General features: G+C 41.7%; 1 protein-coding gene across 1 annotated transcript in view; it reads right to left on the bottom strand.

Moving 5' to 3' along the window:
- Window positions 1-9,475: 9,475 nt before the first annotated feature.
- LOC129841404 (V-set and transmembrane domain-containing protein 2-like protein) overlaps window positions 9,476-17,992 on the bottom strand; it is an 84,296-nt gene continuing 75,779 nt past the window's right edge. The window contains exons 3-4 of the mRNA XM_055909668.1: window positions 11,663-11,707; window positions 9,476-11,504 (exon numbers count right to left, since the gene is read on the bottom strand). Of these exons, the coding sequence (XP_055765643.1) occupies window positions 11,190-11,504; window positions 11,663-11,707 (360 nt within the window). The 3' untranslated portion in view covers window positions 9,476-11,189. The remainder of the gene's footprint in view (window positions 11,505-11,662; window positions 11,708-17,992) is intronic.

Here is a 17,992-nt window from a genome sequence, read left to right as displayed (position 1 = left end):
GTCCTATGGACAGATACTCCAATCTCAGCTGTGGAGCTTTGCAGCTCCTTCAGGGTTATCTTTGGGTCTATTTGTTGCCTCTCTGATTAATGCCTTCCTTGCCTGGTCCGTGAGTTTTGGTGGGCGGCCCTCTCTTGGCAGGTTTGTTGTGGTGCCGTATTCTTTCCACTTTTTAATAACGGATTGAATGGTGCTCTGTGGGATGTTCAAAGTTTAGGATATGTTTTTATAACCCAACCCTGATCTGTACTTCTCCACAACTTTGTCCCTGACCTGTTTGGAGAGCTCCTTGGTCTTCACGGTGCCGCTTGCTTGGTGGTGCCGCTTGCTTAGTGGTGTTGCAGACTCTGGGGCCTTTCAGTGTATATATACTGAGATCATGTGACAGATCATGTAACACTTAAATAAAGTCCACCTGTGTGTAATCTAAGTAATTATGTGACTTCTGAAGGTAATTGGTTGTACCAGATCTTATTTAGGGGCTTCATAGCAAAGGGTGTGAATACATATGCATGTACCACTTTTCCGTTTTATATTTTTTAATTTTCACTTCACCAATTTGAACTATTTTGTGTATGTCCATTTAATTAAATCCAAATAAAAATCATTTTAAATTACAGGTTGTAATGCAACAAAATAGGAAAAACACCAAGAAGGATGAATACTTTTGCAAGGCACTGTACACAAATAAAATACACAAATAAGTCAAACCACCTCCTAAAGAACACAAGGGTGCTGGTGGAAGTAAATACTCAGAGACTAATTAATAAAATAATTGCCTCTGCTAATTTAACACCAGTTATAAGAAAGTATGCCTCTTACTGTACCACAAGTGAAAATTTGAGGTGACTAGATATACTAGCACACTGTACTTGCGAATTCAACATTTATTTTAACATACAATGAATTGGTCACTAAGATTAATTATTAATAATAATTAACTGTGAAGTCATAGATATGGACAAAAATATATCAACAATCAGAAACAGTTCAATTGACACAAAGGGAAAATAGTGAATACACGAGTTAAAACAACTGATTATAAAGGCCATAGAAACAGAAAATACATTATATTACAAATACAATATCTAAAAAATATTAAATACATTCCAATTTTAAGATTTAATGTGAGTGAGATGGGCAGCAATGATCTCTGCACCAATTTTCTTTTAACTAAGGGTTCAATTCATGCGGGCAACCCGCTTTCTTAATATCAACTTCTGAAAGCTCAATCTCCTTCCCTCTGCGGTCCAATTCATCCCAGACCATTTCAGTTGGGTTGAGGCTGGGTGATTGTGGAAGCCAGGTCATCTGATGAAGCACTGGATCACTCTCCTTCTTGGTCAAATAGCCCATACACAGCCTGGAGGTGTGTTTTTGGGTAATTTTCCTGTTTAAAAACAAATGATAGTCCCACTAAACGCTAACCAGATGGGATGCCGTATCGCTGCAGAATGCTGTGGTAGCCATGCTGGTTAAGTGTGCCTTGAATTCTAAATAAACCACAGACAGTGTCACCAGCAAAGCACTCCCACACCATCACACGTCCTCCTCAATGCTTCACAGTGGGAACCATCATCCGTTCACCTACTTTGCATCTCACAAAGACACATTGGTTGGAACCAAAAATCTCAAAAAGGACAGATTTCCACCAGTCTAATGTCCATTTCTCGTGTTTCTTGGCCCAAGCAAGTCTCTTCTTCTTATTGGTGTCCTTTAGTAGAGGTTTTCTTTGCAGCAATTCGACATTGAAGGCCTGATTCACACAGTCTCCTCTGAACAGTTGATGTTGAGATATGTCTATTACTTGATCTCTGTGATTTGCAATCTGAGGTGCAGTTATTTGCAGTTTTCTGAGGTTGGTAACTCTAATGAACTTATCCTCTGCAGCAGGGGTAACTCTGGGTCTTCCTTTCCTGTGGCGGTCATCATGAGAGCCAGTTTCATCATAACGCTTGATGGTTTTTGACACGGTTATTTGCCGTTTTCTGAGGTTGGTAACGCTGTGTAATACTCCCTTCACAGGATTGCGCAAACTGGCACTAACCAGAATAGAAAGAAGAGTGGGTGGCCCCGGTGCACAACTGAGCATGAAGACAAGTACATTAGTGTCTAGTTTGAGAAATAGACACCTCACAAGTCCTCAACTGGCAGCTTCATTAAATAGTACCCGCAAAACACCACTCTCAATGTCAACAGTGGAGAGGCGACTCCGGGATGCTGGCTTTCTAGGCAGAGTTCCACTGTCCAGTTTCTGTGTTCTTTTGCCCATCTTAATATTTTCTCTTTATTGGCCAGTCTGAGAGTTGTCTTTTTCTTTGCAACTCTGCCTAGAAGGCCAGCATACCGGTGTCGCCTTTTCACTGTTGACCTTGAGACTGGCTTTTTGCGGCCAGAATTCAACCAGCCTTAACAAGACCATAACATTTGCAAATACAGTATGTCCCCTGTTGTGTTTCTAACACCCTTAGCACAGGAATGACATTTCTGAGTGCATGTAATTCAGTTTCACTGGCATATAGAACGTTCTATGGATGGCCTTAATTTATGCAGTAATTTATGTCTGAGATTATATGGACATGACTAGGCATTCAAACATACAGTATCTGTATCCATTCATCATCATCAATAGCTTCTACCAGGTCTTCCTCACATTTTTGTTTTACATGTTTGTGTCATCGGGAAAAGCATCCATCAACCCTTGTTGCAGTTTTGAAATCAACTTCGGAGGTTTGTCAGACTGCCTTAAAATCTGATCCTCCTAAAATGAGACATGACAAAGAATTACCTTGGTGTACTTTTATACATTATATTATACAAGAATATAATCAATGGTTCAATAATTGAAATGACCATTATTCCCAGATCACAGACTGTAGCTATAAACTTAAGCTACTGTCCTGTAGCTACTTTAGGTCTACCCATCAATTCCAGATGGAACATTCACTGACATTGTTAATATACTGAAAAATTCACCTGAGCTCCGTAGACTGGTCTTCCCTGGCTGTCTGATCCTGCTTGGACCCCTGTCACCATCTGGTCCTGCTAAGACATGATGAGCATAGTGTTGTGTACTGAGTGGCTGTCTGATCCTGCTTGGACCCCTGTCACCATCTGGTCCTGCTAAGACATGATGAGCATAGTGTTGTGTACTAACTGCACTCGAGGGCTGGATTCCTGCAGGATGCCTGTGGTCCAGAAAGAGATCATTGCGGTGCGGAGGCATTTTTCGATTTGGGCGATGACAATATTTATTATTTGGAGACGGTCCTCTTTCTGCTTTGTATGCGTTAGCTTACCTGTTGTATTAAAAGCACATATTTTTCACATTATTCACACACTCAGATTTCGCTGCTTCAACTTCAGTAGTCTACCTCTCCTAGTTGAGCGTGAGAGTGCGCCTAGTATGTGTGGTCTCATTGAAATAGAGTAGGCTACCTACATGTAAATGTTTTACATTGGATACAATTAGAGACTCAGAGCTACAAAATGGTATATCATACACTGCATTTGAGGAACAATGGGAAAGCAATTTTTCTTTGAAAGTTGATAAACTTGTAAACTCACTTTTGAGAAAATGGCCTTTGAATATTTTGGTACTACTACTGGAGAGCCCTTCTTTGTCTACAACCATTCAACATTGTTCACAGAGACTCTTGACCATTTATTTTGGGACTGTTCTAATGTCAGAAGATTTTGGAGTGAGTTAAAATATGTTATTTTAAAATAAACTACTATTAATGTTCATTTGAAAGACTCTGATATGATGTTTTATTTTGATCCAAATGATATGGACCCTTATTTACCTATCATTGTTCATTTGTTTATTTTTCATGGCAGATTATTTATCCATAAAATGAAGTGGGTGGAGAACAAACCCCTCTTCACATTGTTTAAGATAGAATTTAAATATTATTTAGAAATTATTAGTAAGTGTAAAAACAAAAAAGCAATACATAACTTTCTATCAAATAATAAATGTATCTCGATATGTAATACCCCTGTCTGTTAGGTTTTTGTACTCTTGTTTGTATATTTCTGTTTTTGTATTTGTTTTGTTCATAGTAATAATAATAATAATAATAATAATAAAAAATAGCAGTCAAGCACCCAAGCTAACTTGATGGCAACTTCCAGACACAAATGAGAGAACAGCTCTGTTACGTTTCCCAGTTTCTGTGTTGTAGGTTTGTGTATATGTATGTGTGTATTTCAGGAAATGGCTTCCTGGATTCCCCCAAGCAGCTGATTGGTTGGCCCCATTGCAGATTGGCGCTCTGATCCCACCTTCTCGTTAGGGGATACAGCTGTCGGCAATTACAAACTCCTTCTGCAGCTGGATAAAAGCCAGTGTTTCTTTGAGGAAGAGAGAGCTTCTTGGATGTCCTGAGTTGGGTGTTGCTCAGAGACAGTTTTGTTGAAGGTATTTTGTAGCCGCAACGTCTGAGGTATGTGTGTGCCAATAGGACTCAGTGTTTTTGATTATTGAAATTGTTCACTTTAAGTTTGTGTTCTGTTTCATTTGTTCCCAGGGGGGAAGGGGAAGGCACCTTGGGAGTGCTTAGGCAAGAGGCCTGCGGGCATACATATACCCGTAGTATATACTCTGTCTATACACACTAGGTAAGACCTGGGCGGACCACCCCCTGTATTTTGGTTAGTGCACCAGGTGGCGTTAAGGTTAGTAAAGTACTGGGTAGAGAAGTAAGGTAGGGGAGAGGACTCTAACTTTTACTTTCTTTGCTTCGGCTCCGTCCAGCCTCTTTTCCCCACATTACCATGTTAAGGAAATAAATTCCCAGTAAATTAAAATATTCTCTGTCATCCTTACTCGCACCTGCAATCACATACCTCTTTCACTCCATGGGGAGTTGAGTGTTGCAATCCCTCCTGTGTGAGACATGTGTATCAAGCTCGCTGATGAGTAGGGTTGATCTGATGGTTCTGACCTCACAGTCAAGCACCCAAGCTAACATTGGCTAGCTACTTCCAGAGCTGGTTAGGCTGTTTTCATGTTAACCTGAGCGTTGATGACTAACTGTGCTGCTGGCAACAATTGAATTATGCTTTTCCCCCTGTGTTTACTGACACCGTCCATATTCAACAGGTGTTGAGGGTTAGTACATTCATCAGTTATTCTGCGCACTGGCACACTCAGACGAGTGCATTTTTCCATGTGTTGAACTCTCTTCTATCTCACCGAGCATAAACAAAAGATATGAACCCTGAACTCGAACTATACTAAACATGTAAAGATCCAAAAGGGGGTTTTCCCACTAGCTAACATGCAGGGGATTTCAACTTTCCAATGTAGACTCTTAAGTCTGCATTGCCACTCAATAGCCTCATCCTTTATACTTATATACAGTGGGGCAAAAAAGTATTTAGTCAGCCACCAATTGTGCAAGTTCTCCCACTTAAAAAGATGAGAGGCCTGTAATTTTCATCAAAGGTACACTTCGACTATGACAGACGAAATGAAAAACAAAAAATCCAGAAAATCACATTGTAGGATTTTTAATGAATTTATTTGCAAATTATGGTGGAAAATAAGTATTTGGTCAACTACAAACAAGCAAGATTTCTGGCTCTCACAGACCTGTAACTTCTTTAAAAGGCTCCTCTGTCCTCCACTCGTTACCTGTATTAATGGCACTGATCATGTCCACTGATCATGTCAACATATTTTCAAATTCTTAGCTGCCAAGATAGACAAGCAGTCATCATCATGCATCAAGGCAGCGATCTACTGGCAAATCCTTTTCAACCCTGATCATATTAAAATAAATTATAGATAAAATGTATCGGTGCTCATCAGCCATTGGACATAAATATTATGCAACAATTTGGAAATCGCAACTAAGGCACCACTGCAGCCCTGGGTTCGATCCCAGGCTGTGTCACAGCTGGCTGTGACTGGGAGACCCATGAGGCTGTGCACAATTGGGCCAGCGTCGTCCGGGTTATGGGAGGGTTTGGCCGGCCGGGATGTCCTTGTCTCATCATGCTCTAGCGACTCTTTGTGGGGGGCCGGGCGCCTATAAGCTGACTTCGGTCGTCAGTTTGACAATGTTTCCTCTGACACGTTGGTGCTGCCGGCTTCCGGGTTAAGTGAGCAGTGTGTCAAGAAGCAGTTTGGCTTGGCTCTCGACCTTCGCAGAGTCCATAGGATAGTTGCAGCGATGAGACAAGCTTGTAACTATCACAAAAAAAGAGGTTATGCCATAAGCCAGAAAAGTTTGAATACATTGGCCATGCTGTCAATCCAGCATGATTTCTGCCGCGTTCAAATCAACTGGGAACTTGGAACTGGGAAATCTCAAACTTCAGTAAGTTCAGGACAACAGGGAACTCGGAATAAACTAGCTCTGACTTGGAAAATACGGAAAATAATTTTGAATGGATTTCAGGCCTCTTTCTAGAGCCCACAAGAAGGACCGTCGCGCCATCTTCCTGTTCAAGTGAGCACAGCACAACAAGGTGAGTCCAGAAATGTATTGTATGCTGCTGCACAAATTATGTAATACGCCAGGGAGATATGAATCCTGTAGACAAGAAAGTAATACTAAGTGTATGTTGTTAGTAGCCCATGTTTCTCACCCTAAAAATTTGGTCCCTTTCCTCCCTCATAACTTAGCCTACTGTTCTGACTTGATAGTGCACATGTAGCCTATAGCTTTCTTTAGAGAAACGTAATCATCAAATATTATAAGAGCTTTCATTGTCTGCTTATATGCACCCTTTATTTATCCTACGGTTCTGACTTGCTGTAACACTGTAAGAACGGCCCGTGTTCTGAATTCTGTCGCTGTACATTTCAAAAGTGCTAAACATGTAGTTATATTGATGAAGTCCGTGCTGGCTCTCTCATTAAGGTCTTAATTGAAATTACGGATTGCCTCTTCTCCGCTCGTTGTTCCCTTATGCCATAGTATGTACATCTCGATTGTCAGTAGAAACCACATTTGTTTAAGCAAGTCAACCATATCAGCTATGTTTTTAAAAAAGGCAGTAAATGAGGCTGAATGAACTGACAAGGTTCCGCTGATAGCCAGCTGTAGCGGTGGTAAGGATTCACTCCATGTGAATTTGTCACCGTTATAGTGCAATGAATGTATTGTTTAGTGTTGTGTAGTGGCTTAGCTGGCATGTATCATTTAATTTATTTTGCAACACCAAGATTTACATGCTAAAATTGCCACTGATCCGACCATCCAAATGATGCTATAAACAAAGCCCGTGCAAAGCAGACATTACAGATGGTTGGATTAGTGATGGGAAATGCAAAAGGTAAAGGGATTGGGAACAGATAAAAGTAAGCAGTTTTCGGAGGGACATCAGTTACCTGTTGTGACTAATACAATTTGATTTGATTTGAGAGGAGGGATAAAAGGAGCAAAATCTGCAAGAACATCTGACAATGGAAATTATAGTGCAAAAAGCAAACATTACCAATAGATATTAACAAAGAAGATGCAAACAATTGTCACGTCCACTCCTGCTCCGGCACGCGACGTCACCAGTATGCTAACCACAGCGCTCTGTGGGGAAGGAGTTTGCGGCTCGACTGTCAAAGCCTGTTATTGATGTTTTGCTGGATGGACTTCTGTAACAGAAAGGGATTAATGCCAGTGATGTGAAAGCAGTGAAGGGGATTTGTGTGAGGGAAGAGAAGGCCCGTGACGCCATTGACATGGTGCTGAAGAAAGGAGCTGCTTCGTGTCTGAGCATGAAGTCCTTTCTAAACAAACTGGGTCGCGCTTATATACACAACGCTTGATATAGGTTGTGTGTGTGTGTTTGCTAAACATTAACCCTCTTCGAACTGTAATGCCTTAAAATCACACGTTGCATTTAATGTATCACTGTGGAATGGAGAACAGGTAGGAGTCAGGTGATTGGATAGTGTTACATTGACCTCTAGCATCTGTACAAGAGAAGTGCAGCTAGGCAGACTGAAGAGCATCAGTAATTGTAATTAATTGTTATCACTATAGGGAGCATCAGTGCACTGTATCCCAATCTGCTATGAACAAACAGAGAATGTGAAACAGTTCAATTAACCCTAGTTTTATTGTGGCTTGTAACCCTTCTATTTAACCAAGCTTATAACCCTTGCAGTATTATTCCATTGTTGTATGTACTGTATGTTAAAATCATCTTGACTAAATTAAAATATGAATTGTTGTCCTTACTATCTATTACCATTGGAGAATCTTTAAAAAAAGATTCATAAAATGCGTAACAATAATTGCCTGTCTTCTATTCTATGGCGTTCACACATTTTTAATTGAATACAATACTTTCATAAACCTTGTAACCTTTTCATTATTGAGATGAAAAAAGACAGGATAAACCGTCGACTGAGGAACACAAGGCTGTCTGCACTGAACACTACCGGTGAGTTCATGGCGTAAGTAGATTTGATCTCTAGTTGTTACCTTCCCCTTATCTACACTGATTGAAGTGGATTTAACAAGTGACATCAATAAGGTTGGAGTCAAGGACTGCCTACGGTGCTGGGCTTTTCCTGTGTATCACGAATGGTCCACCACCCTAAGGACATCCAGCCAACTTGACACAACTGTGGGAAGCATTGGTGTCAACATGGACCAGCATCCATGTGGAACACTTTCGACACCTTGCAGAGTCCATGCCCCAGCGAATTAAGACTGTTCTGAGGGCAAAGGGGGGGGTTCGTAATGTTTTGTACACCAAGTGTATATTGATACTGTAGATGCTTCAAAAGGTATTTTCTTGTAGATTCCTGATCACAGCAAAGCAGATGTAATAGAACAGAAGCATCCACTGCCCTGTTGTGCATTCAATACCTCCATTGAGAGACAACTGATTCTTCAACTATCGTGTTGAAATGTTTGGATTTTTGGGAAACAATTTTTCTCTGACGGGAGATCACGCAGACATCATAGTCCTGTAACTGAACAATAAGAAAATAATTCCAAAGACCAAGGTTTTTTTTCTCCATCAAATCAATGTATTTAACAGAATAGCTATCAAACAACATCACTTAGATTGAGGAACAAATACAGTCAAGAAGAGGATGAGAAGAGTTTTAAAAAAAACACAACTTGTCATTTTAACTCCATTGACGAAATAATTGCACAAAAAACGACCCAGCGCTAGTTGAGACAAAAAAGCTAGAATTAACATACTCTCAGGGCAGGTTTCACAGACACAGATTTAGCGTAGTTCTGGACTAACAATCATTCTCAATGGAGAATTTCCATTAAAAATGCATTTTAGTCCAGGACTAGGTTTAATCTGGGGCTGGGAAACTGGCCCATAGTGTGCAATGATTCATTTGGTTAATTAGCACTTAATACATTGTTGTGCTGATAGGAAAAGTGTGTGTACAGTGTGGAGATAATATACAATTTATTCAATGTGATGAAGGCATACATGCATGTTTTGGGTTTATGTTGGATATTCTAGAAGTGGTTTAGAAAGTTACACATTTCGATCAAGATTTTTCTTACAAAACATCAAAGCAAAATGTAAGTACAAACCAAAGAACAACCTTCAAAGTCCTTTCACAGAGCTTGATCAGTTAAAGTGTTATTTACATGTAAATACGCCAGAAACAAGGTATTTCAAAGTGTATGTCACGGAGAGCAAAATGTATCTTTCGATGAACTATGGGGTCTAAATACTCCTGAATCACGTCCTCTAATTGTCTCCTTTAATTCATAACTTCAGATACAGAAATACCTGGGTTGGTAGCTACCTTACTGAACATAATTGCAAACATAACATGTCAAGTTTTGGCCCCATTTTTCTTGAGCTGAAATAAAAGAACCCAGAAATGATTCATGCTGTATGCAAAAAAAAAAGCGTATTTAAAAAAATAAATATTATGTGCACAAATTTGTTTACATGTTAGTGAGCATTTATTCTTTGCCAAGAGCAGGAATCCATCCACCTGACATGTGTGGCATATCAAGAAGCTGATTAAACAGCATGATCATTACACATGTGCCCCTTGTGCTAGAGACAATAAAAGGCCACTCTAAAATGTACAGTTTTGTCACACAACACAATGCCACAGATATCTCAAGTTTTGAGGGGGGCATGCAATTGGCATGGTGACTGCAGGAATATCCAACAAAGATATTTCCAGAGAATGTAATGTTAATTTCTTTACAATAAGGCATAACATCATTTTAGAGAATTTAGCAGTACATCCAACTGGCCTCAAAACCGCAGCCCACGTGTAACCATGCCAGCTCAGGACCTCCACATCTGGCTTCTTCACCCGTGGGATTGTAATAAAGCCCTTTTGTGGGGAAAATCTCATTCTGATTGTCTGGGCCAGGCTTCCCAGTAGGTGGACCTGGCTTCTATGCCCTCCCAGGCCCACCCATGGCTGTGCCCCTGGCCAGTCATGTGAAATCCATAGATTAGGGCTAATGAATTTATTTAAAATGACTGATTTCCTTCTATGAACTGTAACTCAATAAAATCTCTGAAATTGTTGCATGTTGCGTTTATATTTTTGTTCAGTGTTTTATTTATTTAACCTTTTAACAGGCAAGTCGGTTAATAACAAATTACCATTTTATATGACAGTCTACCCCGGCCAACCCTAATGATGCAGGAATCCAATTGTGCACCCCCCTATGGGACTCTCAATCACGGTCGGTTGTAATACAGCCTAGAATCAAACCAGGGTCTGTAGTGACGTCTTTATCACTGAGATGCAGTGCCTTAGACCGCTGCGCCACTCGAAAGTATATATTGCTTTGTCCTTTCCATTCATTTCAGATCAGTGCTTATTAAGGAAAGGAGACAAAGGAAGGAAGATACTTCATACTATTGAGATACAGGCCTTCCCTGCATCCTTTCCACCCAACGACACCCTCATCTTCACCCATCACAACCCCAGAGTCAGAAATCATGGACAAAGCATTTAACAAAGGCGATGAGAAATAACGTTACATTTAAGAACCAAGACAACATGATCATGCCCTCTGGTGGTCTGTGACCATCTGAATTCAAACAAGCAGAAACAAATCTCAGATTAACAAACAACCAAACAAATCGATTCATAAATTAACATATATATTAAGCAGTTTTTGTCCAGGCCTCTGCTGGTGTAAAAATAATCATCCTTCTTAAGATAATCGGGAACATGCACTCCTGTTATTCCTATCTGGACACAGAACCAGACTCTAGAGCACACAGCTCTCAGTGCAGTCCGTGGTGCTGTCATCGGCCGATCGCCTCTTCAGTTCCCGGTCCTCTGTTTGGCGGAGGTGCACCTGGCTCCCCTGTCCCTTGTGTCGGGGCTCCTGGGGCTGGGTGTCTGCTGACCCGTGGCCCAGCCATCTCTCGGCTTCCACCTGGAGGTAGGCCCGGACGCGGTGGAGCTGCGCCACGCTGCCGCTGAAGTCGATGACACGGCACTCGTATGTGCCCTCGTCTGACTGCTTGACGCTGGAGAGGCGGAGCTTGTGGGAGATGTTGCTCCCAGCCACTTTCACCACCTGTGGCAGGAGGTCATGTATTTGTGAGTCACGTGAATATGAATCATGTTCCTGGGTTTCAACAGAAGTAATTGGATTAATAATGAGTTAATCAATTTTAGTTAAGAGTCCATTTAGTTTACAGTGCAGTACTGTATAGTGTACATGTGTCTCCTCACACTTATTTTGGTGGCATCCTTAGACATCTCCTCCATTGGCCCCACCTATAAGGGATGTATTAAAATGTCAGGCATATGGCTGAAATAACATTAGCAAGTGACATACATTATCAATTGAGATATAATCAAACATGACTTCACATGTTTTTCTATGATTGTGTTTTTCTTTTAGTCTATTGATGTGAATATTGATGTGTATATTGATGTTTATTGATGTGCAGAGAGTATATTGATGTGTTTGATGTGTATTGATGTATATACAGGGCTCAACTGTGAAATAGACCTTGGTCTATTAACATGACTCCCTGTTAAACTGTTAAAATAAATGTAAATATATATATATAGTATATGTCGACATACTTTCAAATATGTTACACGTCAGATAATCAACAAAGGAAAATGTGTTAGACTCCACCACCTGAACCATTGGAATGTGATACTGCGTACATATATTTGCTTTCGCACATCTGCAATTCAAAACCTTTAGCACTGTGCTCAAATAAACCAGTTTCTATCCACACTGGGAGGTCCAATATATTTTTTGCTGTTATGTCTGCCAGCTATTTCGTGGTGTCAATTGAAGAGGCTATCTGGGAAAGTTGGGGAGGGAAAAGGTATTAATTGTTTAAAATAATATTTTATCTGTCTTTTTTTTCACTCCAGATACAAACTTATACATACAAACAACAACTTACAGACGCACACAAACAATGGACACATCTCATTTGCACAGGCATGCTCACACCCCCATCCCTAGTGCCTGCATTATTGTTTGCCACTTGGCCTTTAATTGTACCAATTCGTTTTCCTCGGTCGCCAATGCTATTTCAATAATAAATCATTAGATTTTTTCCATTGTGTTAATGATGGCGGATTGATTGATTTCCAAGTTTTAATATACGTTTTTTTCAAGATCAGTGGGTTTTGAAATATGCAGACAGACAGATTCAAATAAGTTTACATTGTAATACTTCTGACAGCCAACTTTCTTGCTCCGCCCATAACTTTTGGACTTCATAGCATTCCCAGAAAGCAGGGATTATTGAATCATTATGCGTTTTACACTTAAGATGTGACTCTGCTGTTGTGCTGTAGAATTTGTGAATTTTGTCTCTTGTACAATCAATCAAGTTTATTTTATATAGCCCTTCGTACATCAGCTAATATCTCGAAGTGCTGTACAGAAACCCAGCCTAAAACCCCAAACAGCAAGCAATGCAGGTGTAGAAGCACGGTGGCTAGGAAAAACTCCCTAGAAAGGCCAAAACCTAGGAAGAAACCTAGAGAGGAACCAGGCTATGAGGGGTGGCCAGTCCTCTTCTGGCTGTGCCGGGTGGAGATTATAACAGAACATGGCCAAGATGTTCAAAATGTTCATAAATGACAAGCATGGTCAAATAATAATCAGGAATAAATGTCAGTTGGCTTTTCATAGCCGATAATTAAGAGTTGAAAACAGCAGGTCTGGGACAGGTAGGGGTTCCATAACCACAGGCAGAACAGTTGAAACTGGGACAGCAGCAAGGCCAGGTGGACTGGGGACAGCAAGGAGTCATCATGCCCGGTAGTCCTGACGTATGGTCCTAGGGCTCAGTTCCTCCGAGAGAGAGAAAGAAAGAGAGAAGGAGAGAATTAGAGAGAGCCAAGATGTTCAAAATGTTCATAAATGACAAGCATGGTCAAATAATAATAGGAATAAATGTCAGTTGGCTTTTCATAGCCGATCATTAAGATTTGAAAACAGCAGGTCTGGGACAGGTAGGGGTTCCATAACTGCAAGTAGAACAGTTGAAACTGGAACAGCAGCAAAGCCAGGTGGACTGGGGACAGCAAGGAGTCATCATGCCCAGTAGTCCTGACGTATGGTCCTAGGGCTCAGGTCCTCCGAGAGAGAGAAAGAAAGAGAGAAGGAGAGAATTAGAGAGAGCATACTTAAATTCACACAGGACACTGGATAAGACAGGAGAAGTACTCCAGATATAACCAACTGGCCCTAGCCCCCCGACACAAACTACTGCAGCATAAATACTGGAGGCTGAGACAGGAGGGGTCAGGAGACACTGTGGCCCCATCCGATGAAACCCCCGGACAGGGCCAAACAGGAAGGATATAACCCCACCCACTTTGCCAAAGCACAGCCCCTGCACCACTAGAGGGATATCTTCAGCCACCAACTTACAATCCTGAGACAAGGCCGAGTATAGCCCACAAAGATCTCCACCACAGCACAAACCAAGGGGGGGCGCCAACCCAGACAGGAAGATCATGTCAGTAACTCAACCCACTCAAGTGACGCACCCCTCCTAGGGACGGCATGAAAGAGCACCAGTAAGCCAGTGACTCAGCCCCTGTAATAGGGTTAGAGGTAGAGAATCCCAGTGGAGGGGAACCGGCCAGGCAGAGACAGCAAGGGCGGTTCGTTGCTCCAGAGCCTTTCCGTTCACCTTCACACTCCTGGGCAGACTACACTCAATCATATGACCTACTGAAGAGATAAGTCTTCAGTAAAGACTTAAAGGTTGAGACCGAGTCTGCGTCTCTCACATGGGTAGGCAGACCATTCCATAAAAATTGAGATCTATAGGAGAAAGCCCTGCCTCCAGCTGTTTGCTTAGAAATTCTAGGGACAATTAGGAGGCCTGCGTCTTGTGACCGTAGCGTACGTGTAGGTATGTACGGCAGGACCAACTCAGAAAGATAGGTAGGAGCAAGCCCATGTAACGCTTTATAGGTTAACAGTAAAACCTTGAAATCAGCCCTTGCCTTAACAGAAAGCCAGTGTAGGGAAGCTAGCACTGGAGTAATATGATCAAATTTCTTGGTTCTAGTCAGGATTCTAGCAGCCGTATTTAGCACTAACTGAAGTTTATTTAGTGCTTTATTCGGGTAGCCGGAAAGTAGAGCATTGCAGTAGTCTAACCTAGAAGTAACAAATGCATGGATTCATTTTTCTGCATCATTTTTGGACAGAACATTTCTGATTTTTGCAATGTTACGTAGATGGAAAAAAGCTGTCCTTGAAACAGTCTTGATATGTTCGTCAAAAGAGAGATCAGGGTCAAGAGTAACGCCGAGGTCCTTCACAGTTTTATTTGAGACGACTTTACAACCATCAAGATTAATTGTCAGATTTAACAGAAGATCTCTTTGTTTCTTGGGACCTAGAACAAGCATCTCTGTTTTGTCCGAGTTTAAAAGTAGAAAGTTTTCAGCCATCCACTTCCTTATGTCTGAAACACAGGCTTCTAGCGAGGGCAATTTTGGGGCTTCACCATGTTTCATTGAAATGTACAGCTGTGTGTCATCCGCATAGCAGTGAAAGTTAACATTATGTTTTCGAATAACATCCCCAAGAGGTAAAATATATAGTGAAAACAATAGTGGTCCTAAAACGGAACCTTGTGGAACACCGAAATGTACAGTTGATTTGTCAGAGGACAAACCATTCACAGAGACAAACTGATATCTTTCCGACAGATAAGATCTAAACCAGGCCAGAACTTGTCCGTGTAGGCCAATTTGGGTTTCCAGTCTCTCCAAAAGAATGTGGTGATCGATGGTGTCAAAGGCAGCACTAAGGTCTAGTAGCACGAGGACAGATGCAGAGCCTCGGTCTGACGCCATTAAAAGGTAATTTACCACCTTCACAAGTGCAGTATCAGTGCTATGATGGGGTCTAAAACCAGACTGAAGCATTTCTTATACATTGTTTGTCTTCAGGAAGGCGGTGAGTTGCTGCGCAACAGCTTTTTCTAAAATTTTTGAGAGGAATGGAAGATTCGATATAGGCCGATAGTTTTTAAAATTTTCCGGGTCAAGGTTTGGCTTTTTCAAGAGAGGCTTTATTACTGCCACTTTTACTGAGTTTGGTACACATCCGGTGGATAGAGAGCCGTTTATTATGTTCAACATAGGAGGGCCAAGCACATGAAGCAGCTCTCTCAGTAGTTTAGTTGAAATAGGATCCAGTATGCAGCTTGAAGGTTTAGAGGCCATGATTATTTTCATCATTGTGTCAAGAGATATAGTACTAAAACACTTAAGTGTCTCTCCCGATCCCAGGCCCTGGCAGAGCTGTGCAGATCCAGGACAGCTAAGCCCTGGAGGAATACGCAGATTTAAAGAGGAGTCCGTAATTTACTTTCTAATGATCATGATCTTTTCCTCAAAGAAGTTCATTAATTTATTACTGCTGAAGTGAAAGCCATCCTCTCTTGGGGAATGCTGCTTTTTAGTTAGCTTTGCAACAGTATCAAACATTTTTTTGGGATTGTTCTTATTTTCAAGTTGGAAAAGTAGGATGATCGAACAGCAGTGAGGGCTCTTCGATACTGCACGGTACTGTCTTTCCAGGCTAGTCGGAAGACTTCCAGTTTGGTGTGGCGCCATTTCCGTTCCAATTTTCTGGAAGCTTGCTTCAGAGCTCGGGTATTTTCTGTATACCAGGGAGCTAGTTTCTTATGACAAATGTTTTTCGTTTTTAGGGTTGCAACTGCATCTAGGGTATTGCGCAAGGTTAAATTGAGTTCCTCAGTTAGGTGGTTAACTGATTTTTGTCCTCTGACGTCCTTGGGTAGGCAGAAGGAGTCTGGAAGGGCATCAAGGAATTTTTGTGTTGTCTGAGAATTTATAGCACGACTTTTGATGCTCCTTGGTTGGAGTCTGAGCAGATTATTTGTTGCCATTTCAAACGTAATAAAATGGTGGTCCGATAGTCCAGGATTATGAGGAAAAACATTAAGATCTACAACATTTATTCCATGGGACAAAACTAGGTCCAGAGTATGACTGTGGCAGTGAGTAGGTACAGAGACATGTTGGACAAAACCCACTGAGTCGATGATGGCTCCGAAAGCCTTTTGGAGTGGGTCTGTGGACTTTTCCATATGAAAATTAAAATCACCAAAAATTAGAATATTATCTGCTATGACTACAAGGTCCGATAGGAATTCAGGGAACTCAGAGAGGAACACTGTATATGGCCCAGGAGGCCTGTAAACAGTAGCTATAAAAAGTGATTGAGTAGGCTGCATAGATTTCATGACTAGAAGCTCAAAAGACGAAAACGTCATTTTCTTTTTTGTAAATTGAAATTTGCTATCGTAAATGTTAGCAACACCTCCGCCTTTGCGGGATGAACGGGGGATATGGTCACTAGTGTAACCAGGAGGTGAGGCCTCATTTAACACAGTAAATTCATCAGGCTTAAGCCATGTTTCAGTCAGGCCAATCACATCAAGATTGTGATCAGTGATTAGTTCATTGACTATAACTGCCTTTGAAGTGAGGGATCTAACATTAAGTAACCCTATTTTGAGATGTGAGGTATCACGATCTCTTTCAATAATGGCAGGAATGGAGGAGGTCTTTATTCTAATGAGATTGCTAAGGCGAACACCGCCATGTTTAGTTTTGCCCAACCTAGGTCGAGGCACAGACACAGTCTCAATGGGGATGGCTGAGCTGACTACACTGACTATGCTAGTGGCAGACTCCACTAAGCTGGCAGGTTGGCTAACAGCCTGCTGCCTGGCCTGGACCCTATTTCATTGTGGAGTTAGAGCCCTGTCTATGTTGGTAGATAAGATGAGAGCACCCCTCCAGCTAGGATGGAGTCCGTCACTCCTCAGCAGGTCAGGCTTGGTCCTGTTTGTGGGTGAGTCCCAGAAAGAGGGCCAATTATCTACAAATTCTATCTTTTGGGAGGGGCAGAAAACAGTTTTTAACCAGCGATTGAGTTGTGAGACTCTGCTGTAGAGCTCGTCACTCCCCCTAACTGGGAGGGGGCCAGAGACAATTACTCGATGCCGACACATCTTTCTAGCTGATTTACACGCTGAAGCTATGTTGCGCTTGGTGACCTCTGACTGTTTCATCCTAACATCGTTGGTGCCGACGTGGATAACAATATCTCTATACTCTCTACACTCGCCAGTTTTAGCTTTAGCCAGCACCATCTTCAGATTAGCCTTAACGTCGGTAGCCCTGCCCCATGGTAAACAGTGTATGATCGCTGGGTGATTCGTTTTAAGTCTAATACTGCGGGTAATGGAGTCGCCAATGACTAGGGTTTTCAATTTGTCAGAGCTAATGGTGGGAGCCTTCGGCGTCTCAGACCCCGTAACGGGAGGAGTAGAGACAAAAGAAAACTCGGCCTCAGACTCCGACTCGCTACTTAATGGGGAAAACCGGTTGAAAGTTTCTGTCGGCTGAATGAGCGACACCAGTTGAGCATTCCTACAGCATTTCCCTCCAGAAGCCATGAGAAAGTTGTCCGGCTGCGGGGACTGTGCGGGGGGATTTATACTAACGTTAGTATCTGTACTTACT

Source organism: Salvelinus fontinalis, chromosome 3, assembly GCF_029448725.1.
Source record: "Salvelinus fontinalis isolate EN_2023a chromosome 3, ASM2944872v1, whole genome shotgun sequence".
Lineage (NCBI taxonomy): Eukaryota > Metazoa > Chordata > Actinopteri > Salmoniformes > Salmonidae > Salvelinus > Salvelinus fontinalis.
Note: the sequence above shows the minus strand (reverse complement) of the source record. Positions and strands in the feature narration are given on the sequence as shown.